This window comes from Rutilus rutilus, assembly GCF_951802725.1.
Source record: "Rutilus rutilus genome assembly, chromosome: 7".
Lineage (NCBI taxonomy): Eukaryota > Metazoa > Chordata > Actinopteri > Cypriniformes > Leuciscidae > Rutilus > Rutilus rutilus.
Window position 1 is genome coordinate 33260753 of NC_140221.1, and position 8270 is coordinate 33269022.

Here is an 8270-nt window from a genome sequence, read left to right on the forward strand (position 1 = left end):
CCAAATGATATGGCAAAAAAAAAAAAGGCAATGAGAAATGACATCAACATTGACTTAAGGTTTAAAAGCTCATTTAAACATGCTTTATATTCCCCAAGATTTTATTCCCTTTTGTTTTTGTTTAAATTACATTTGACCCGTTATGTAACTGCAGTTTGGTTTGAGTTGAGTGTATTGTGTAATGACCAAATAATAAATTGTGGAGATAGCAATGAAAAAAAATGATATTTTATGGATGGTTTCAGTTGTACAGTGCAGCCCTGTGAATCTTCCCTTGCATGCGAAGAGCGAGAAACAATATTTCAAATAGCTCTCCAATAATAGAAGAGTCAACAGAGATAAACATGTATGATGCCTAGAGACCACCTCTAAATTTACAGTCTAATCATTGGCATGAAACTTGTCTGTCCCATTGAAGGGCAGCAAACAAACAGAGACGGTAACTGGAACATTTCTGTGTGAAATTTAAATATTAAAGCACAATAAATCTGGAGTTACTTTAAAAACAATACAGACCATTTGACTGACAGTCTGAATTGGAAACATCAAACAAATACGACAGTAACGTTAAGGCCACCATAACCACTCAACCCTCAGAAAGTTCAAACACGGTTTCCTAGGGTCCAGCCTGGAGACCAGTCAATGTCATTCATATAATCGCTTCAAAAGGTGATAATATTGCAGTACTGTCATTTTCTCAGTGGCTATGTGTCCTAATACACCAAAAAAAAAAAAATTAAATGAATCAAAGGCATATGGAACATATTTAGCTAAATAAAATGAATCCTTTGGCAGCGGAGAAAAACAAAAACCGATGTGCTGATAACGTAAAATATCACTTTTCACACCAGTTTGATTAGTTATGTCAGTGTGGATCACAAACCTACGCAAAACAATCAGCAAAGATATGTAAGCAAAATCACAATGTAAAACGCTGAATGGATGTGGCATTTTTGGAGTGGTTTTCATGACCCTTGACAGAGAAAAAAAAATATATAAAGAAATATTATTTAAAAAATATATATACTGTATATATAAAACGTACAGTCAATGCGAATATACTTAATCTACAACTTCTCAACTGATCAGGAAGGCAAGGTTAGAGCTGGTGTCACCTTACATCACTTACTCCTGCTCGAAATGAAGAAGAGAATAAACAGGACAAAAGCAACCCAGCATGACAAAACACACAGCATCATTAAAAAGGCCACCATTACAAAAAAGGGTGAATACGACTTAATTTAACAAATTCGATTAGAATTGAAATGTATTTTTCTACTAATTCCAAAATAACAGGTACTCAAATGGCTATAGTTCGATCCATACCTTACCTTAGACATTCACGGTTTCAAAAATGATAATAATACTCGGTTCCTGATAGTCTGCAATCCCAAATAAAAGTGAAAAGAACTTAAAACTACAAGTTCATTCGTTGTGTTGCGTGCAAATCATCCATTTGCAACAGTAAGGGTGGGCAAACAGAAGCAAGCTCTAAAAGAGATAACCCTGAAACATTTGTGCAAGTACAGTAAAAATTGACCCCATCACCCAGTGGAACGGTTCAAGCGACAGCAAAGTAACATGACAAACCATTGGATCTGTGCTTCCAATAACCTTAAACCTTACAGTGGAGCTAAAATCCCCCTTCTGTCTTTATCTTTAGAAAAATGCTCATTCTCATCCACAAACAACCCAACAGGAGCTTCTCGCAAGGCAAAAACAAGATGAAAAAAAGACAAATCTAGACAAAACTCAATATACAACGGTCACACATGTAAACCCGATCAACTCTTAACCTGCCTCGACTCAGACTGGACGGTTCCTCTGAATCACTTTAATCTCGACCCAAGCGTGGTCTTTAATGTAGAGAGCACCGTCGTGAGGCATCCCATCTGCCAGTATGTGACTGCGTGTGTTCCGATGCGTTTAAAGCATTGCGATGTTCTCATGAGTGCAGTTCAGATGAGTGGAGGTGCTGCTTCCCCCTGGAGATTTCAAACCCTTGCTGCTTCCCAGGGCGCCTGTTTGGATGTCGTCTCCGATCATGACACCGGGCCCGTGCGAGAGGTTCCGCTGGAGGCCGGCCAACATGGTCTCGGTTGTGACCGTGCCGAACTCGTAGGTGAAAGTCCCGTAGAACACGAGGATGATTACAGTGAAGACCCACTCGCAGATGGCCGCCGCATGTTGTAAAACAAAGCTCTCGTGGATGAAGAATATTCCACCTGAGAAGGGGAATCAAGGATTCAAACTGTTTCAAGCTTATATTTGTGTGAGCTGAAGGCACAGCTGGTCTCGATGGAATTAACTTTAGTGTGGAAAGCCATGGATTATTTATGGAGACATTGGTTAATTAGCTGTTCTCAGTTACATTACCCAACAACCCTTTAGCCCCCCTTTTTCCTCCGGTTGGGGAAAAAACTATTCATAAATCATTGACGAACACAGCAGCAATAAAGCAGGAAGGCCGGGAGACTCCAGCTGGGATCATCCGTCTCCATGCCGACATTTACACTGAAGCAATTAGATTACACCTCCACTATAATACGAGTCAGGGGCTTAATGATCGTGACCAGAACCTCAGGAGGAGGACAAACAGATAAAAGCACAGCTTTCCTTGCCCTGATTGTGGCGTGAATTATTTAAAACGACTGATGCTAAATGGTATAGTTCAATTCTCCCCCTCATGTTGTTGCATTCCTGTATAACTTATTTGAAGAACACAAAAGCTGTATTTTTGATGAATGCTGTTCTTTTCCATGCAATCACAGTGAATGAGAATCTTGCGAACTATAAATGTATCATAAAACTAGTTCATATAACTTGTGCACTATACTGCAAATCTTCTGAGGCTATAATAGCTCTGTGTGAGGAACAGGACAAAATTAAAGTAATGATATGAAAGTAGCGATAGATATTTTCTTCCGTATTATTACATACATCTAAGTGCAAAAGATAATCGAGAAAAAAAAAAAAAAGTAGGGCGGGGTCTTGGTTCTTTCCGCTTGTTGATAGGATGGAGGCAGATATGAATGCAAGCTTGCGAGTATATGAAAGGGGCGGAGTTTAAGCAGATGGAATGATTGAAAAAGTCCGGCGTACTTGACAAGAGGGGAGTCTGTCATTTCACCTGAAGATCGAGTTATGATATTATAAAAAATTACGAGGTGAAACAAACATTCTCTTGAGTGGGATCTTTTCTGCTGAATCAGTTCATAAAACTAGACTTTTCACTCAACTGTTCCTCGAGTTCCTCTTCAACTCTTCTACATAACTCCATATATGTCTGTTCCTCACACAAAGCAATTGTATGACTTTAGAATACTTGGAACATATTGCACAAATCATATAGAGCACTTTTATGATAGCTTTATGATGCCTTTGTGTCCTTTTTGAAGCTTAAAGGGATAGTTCGCCTAAAAAATTTAAATTCTCATTTACTCACCAAACCTTTCCTGTTGGCAAACAGTTTTGTTTACCACTGACTTCCATTACACATACAAAAAAACAAAACAAAAAAACACAGCCATTTCTCAAAATATCTTCTTTTATGCTCCACAGAAGACAGAAAGTCATAGAGATAAAGAACGACATGAGGGTGAGTAAATGCCAGAATTAAAATATTTGGTGAACTATCCATTTAAAAGCCAACTATCCCCAACATGCACTCATTGCATGGAATAGAGCGACCAGTACAGTTCCTCAGAAACATGTCAGTCATTCAGGTTTGGAATGACATGAGAATGAAGAAATGACAACAGCTCTCAAATTACACCGATAAACAAGACAAACAAGTTAAAGCAATCCATCTCAAGACAAATTATGAACACACACATATTCATCATTTTCCAGTCACACTCAACATGGAAGGATACTAAGAACCAGTGTGATGAGAGCACCAGTAGCCAGTGCTACACGCACGTGAGCCATCCAGTAGTCCAGAGAGGTGACAGCCACCCGGTAGGTCAGCAAACATTGCAAACACACGAACAGAATGCCTGCTGGGAAGGCGGCACCTGCACCTACATAGTGAAGTGTTTTTGCATGGTCCACCTAGTCGAAAAGCAGTGCAGTGTTATTCAAATAATAATAAATCAAAGCATTGGAAATAAAAGACCTGGGGCCTCATTTATAAAGCTTGCGTACGCACAAAACGGGGCTGAAAACATGCGTACGCCAGTTCCTGCGCAAAAGGTGGGATTTATAAAGAAAAACTTGACGTGAAAATATGCGCACCTACACGCAAACTCTGACCCATGCGTACGCACATTTTGGAGACGGAGCAGTTTGGCGACACCGATGGTGAGTTGGAGTTAAATGTCTTTTTGGTCACTTTTAGAATTTAGAATTAAAATTAAACATAATACAGAAAGATAATACAAATATAATTACACTCACCAAGCCTGTCACTTGAAGCAAATATCCATTCCTTCTTATGTCCGCGCCAGCGAGCGCGTTGGGCCGTTTAGTGAAACTGACGCAGTTTAAATAAATAAAATAATGATTTAAACTATGTTTTACTTCTGATATAAACATTTAGATTAAATATGCCATTCAAATTATGGAGTTAAACACTTAAACATGAAATCATACTGAAAAGTTACAACATTTTTTTATTCAATTCAATCAATAGAAATATTTGTTGTGGATGCGATTGTTTTTGAACACTTTTCCTGTGGCGTGCTGCGTTTTAATGTTTTAACCACAGAGATAATTGCTTATCATGATAATACCAGATTGTCTGAGAAAATAGTTTCGTGCAAATAATGCCCAAGGCCTATCTGTTTCCATTAAAAATATAAATCAATTAAAAATACAATTCGGCAAGTGGAAAAGATTGAGAAAAACTTTCTCTGAAATGTATTTTACACTATTTGATTTATAGGCTATTCAAAAACAAGGCAAGGATAACTACTTGATTTGTATTAATGTAATGTTTCTTGTACCGTTTATATCATTTGCATATGATTATTCATGAATAATCATATGCAAATGATATGTAGATGAGGATCTGCATAGTAAAACTAGGCGTTGTAAGCTCCATATATGGTTATTTCGGGGTGGAGACGCATGAACGCACAATCTTCCGCTGACTGGGATTTATAAAGTGAATTCTGCGCAGGTTCTGGCGTACGCACGGTTTTATAAGTCTGAATATTTTTTTGCGTACGCCATTTTTGGCTTTTGTGCGTACGTACACTTTTAGTAAGGTTCCTACGCACAGTTTTATAAATGAGGCCCCTGGACATTGAAACTTGAAAACAGACACACTTGTGTGACATCTAACTTGGTGGACAGAAAAACATTGACATGTCTGATATGTCTTCCCGCAACAAGAAACTTGCCTATTGCACACTCAGCATATGGATGGAAGTGCTGTTAAAGATGAGGGACTGAAATGCCCTCTAAAATCCATTTTGAAGAATGCGACTGTTGCATGCATTGATCAATACTAATCACTTTGAGAACATAAGCCTCTCTGAAACACTCTGATGCTGATCAATGCATCAGTCTGATGCAGTGAATGTACGGCCCATGAAAAGACTGAAGGTGAAGAGTCGGCCCTTAATATCTTCTCATGAAGCACTAACAGAAGAACAAAAGCACAATACCATTTTTGGTATGTGAATGGTGACTGGGGCATGACAATAAAGTCAAGGTTTAATAATGTTCTACTATCAGTCTGCTATGAGATAAATGTGTCAACCAAACAGTGTTTAGGCAGAATTGTGTGACTGACCTGGAAGTTGCCCACCATGACTAGTCCTACAGCATTAGTACATCCAGACACAAGTCCGCTGGTGTTGAGCCAGCAATGGTTCCGGTGCTCGATGATCTGAGCGTACCGTAGTAAACACACCAACACCACTTCAATAAAAAGAAAACAGAAACACTCAGATCACTTCACAATTTATTTAGTTTATATTTCTTCCATAGTGTAGAGCATAGTTTTCTTTTCTTTGCTCTGCCAATATTTTCAGTATATATTTTTGATACGATTAGGATATTAAAAACCTCACTGCATTAGAAATATCAAATCAAGTAGTAGCAACTACGAACAAATGATGCTAGAACTTTACTGATAGTCCACTACTTTTATACATTACATTGATCAAAATAAGCTGTATTTATAATGTTACGAAAGATTCCTATTTAAAATAAATGCTGTTCTTTTGAGCTTTCTATTCATCCAAAAATCCTGAAAAAAAAAAAAACCGGTAGTGTATGCTATATATTTAAAATGAATATAACTTGATTTGATATTTTGTCATACAATACTAAAGCCATTTATACATTTTACCACTTAATTTAGATTTTATATTACTTTTTAGCTGTACTTGCCCACACAATTCTTATGGTTTTTACCTTCTATTTAGAAAGGTCTTGATATCTTACGTGTTGTGGTGTGTTGTGTAAAAGTGTGTAATAACACCTCTGATTTCATATCACAACAACACAAATAGAAGCAGATGACAGCCAACCTTCAACAAGATAAGGACAATCAAACCCCTAATCATATCAATAAACCACAAATGAACTGACACAGGAAAACATTCATTTGTTATGATGCAATAAGTAGCGTGTCCTCTTATGCAGGGATCCGTCTTTGCGGCACCTCTGCCACTGGGACTCAAAAAGCATTAAATGCAAGGGTGCTGAATGCTTCCATTCATGCTTTGTTCTCTGTTATTCGATATGTCACTGCTGGTGTAGAACGTGTGAAAATATGAGAACAAGCGGTCTTACCCATAAAAGCTCCCACATTACCAATGAGACTGAACAGACAGCTCTCAGGAGGGTAAGATCCACATTTACTGAATCAAAGTGAAGACAAAGACATTGTTAGATCACACTGGAAATAAATGCTGCCTTGAAATAAAGAGGAAGAGCTCAAAATAAAGGCAACCTGATGAGGGGGATGTCTTGAATGGTACAGCATGTTTTCTGGAAGCCCGGCTTGGCTGTTTCCACTGTGCATGTCACATTGTATGACCTTTAAAATAATAGCATTGACGATCAAATGACAAACATCGAATACTCGAAATAAACTGACCGAAATAAGCCCAACTTACCAGTTTTCGACAGGGCAAACATGGTGGTTCATTACAGCCATAGCGTATCTGAGGACAGAGCAAAACATCACTATATTATTGTATATGTTTGCTCTGATGTCAACTTTTAGAAAGTATTTGATGTGACAAACAATAACGAACAGCTTTTAAGGGTGACATCCTTTTTTACTCACACTATCCATATCCCAGTGATACAGAAGGCAGCCAGGCTGACAGGCAGTATGATCCAGGCAGTCATTGGTCTGACGGTGAGGCCAGTCTGTCCCAAGCATGAGGGGGAGGAACACAGTGGACTGGAGGGGTGAGACAAGGGGGGGATGACGAGGGGGCACTGACATGCAAGGACACACAGGGAGGGGACATGAGAGGAGGAGAGGGATGCCACGCTTGCCCCTTCTTTCCGGCTGCCAAATCCAGGCCTAAAGCAGTGTTTTTGGAAACAAAGCAGGTAAATATAGGAGAGAGACTTAGATCAAATGATCAATTTTTTCAGTAAAATAAACACCTTAACAGACAACTTTAAAAGCCATGTCAGAATTCGCAATTCGTTTCACTTCTATAACGTGACATTTTGCAGAGAGAGACTATAGGTTGACATCAGCTGTAAAGCAAATAATTTTCAGGGTGGAGCAAGTTATTACAATTTGATTAGGCTAAATATTACTAAAACAATGGAATAATGTGTAGCATTAAATCATTAACAATAAGACCAGAAATGTGCATTAAATTTGTGATGAAATGAAGTAGCCACAGATCTTTTATTGTGACGAGTGCAACAAATTGTTGATTGGAAGGATGGCAGATCTGATTGTGAGCTTGCAGTGGATTGTAAGAAAGAGGCGGGTTTAAGCAGACTAAATGACAGTAAGGGCTAGCGCAAAATGCGGCATCGGCATCTCGCAGTGGCACTTCCGGCGGCATCTCCAGCAGCCAGGGACTGGCACCTGCCGATACAGAGGCATCTCCAGCAGCCAGGGACTGGCACCTGCCGGTACAGCGGCATCTTGCACCGCCACTTCCAGTGGCATCTCCAGAAGCCACAGAATTTCTCAGCCAGCTGCATTATATTGTCTTAAATCCTTGCTTCACCTAGTCTGTAAGATTGAATATTTTAATATTAGAAATGGTGCTGGCTGCAGATATATTATACAGGCCACTCTTTTAAGCTTAATTTATGAATCTGGATATTTTTTTTTT

The 8270-nt window shown here is 38.8% G+C and overlaps 1 protein-coding gene across 1 annotated transcript; it reads right to left on the reverse strand.

The window, feature by feature from the left end:
- Positions 1-1787: 1787 nt before the first annotated feature.
- tmem150aa (transmembrane protein 150Aa) lies at positions 1788-7492 on the reverse strand. The gene is made up of 7 exons (XM_084414185.1): positions 7247-7492; positions 7074-7121; positions 6908-6994; positions 6748-6815; positions 5741-5868; positions 3876-4053; positions 1788-2225 (listed from the first exon to the last, which is right to left on the reverse strand). Exons 1-7 carry the CDS (start codon positions 7309-7311, stop codon positions 1927-1929), a joined length of 873 nt encoding a protein of 290 aa, XP_084270311.1. The 5' UTR covers positions 7312-7492; the 3' UTR covers positions 1788-1926.
- Between the last annotated feature and the right edge of the window lie 778 nt (positions 7493-8270).

Excerpts from the sequence above, each read along its gene's own strand:
- tmem150aa (XM_084414185.1), bottom strand. The coding sequence starts at position 7,311 with ATGACTGCCTGGATCATACTGCCTGTCAGCCTGGCTGCCTTCTGTATC. Across the intron at positions 6,816-6,907 it reads CAAGACATCCCCCTCATCAG|TAAATGTGGATCTTACCCTC; the intron begins GTTGCCTTTATT and ends ACTTTGATTCAG. Across the intron at positions 4,054-5,740 it reads TCATGGTGGGCAACTTCCAG|GTGGACCATGCAAAAACACT; the intron begins GTCAGTCACACA and ends CTTTTCGACTAG.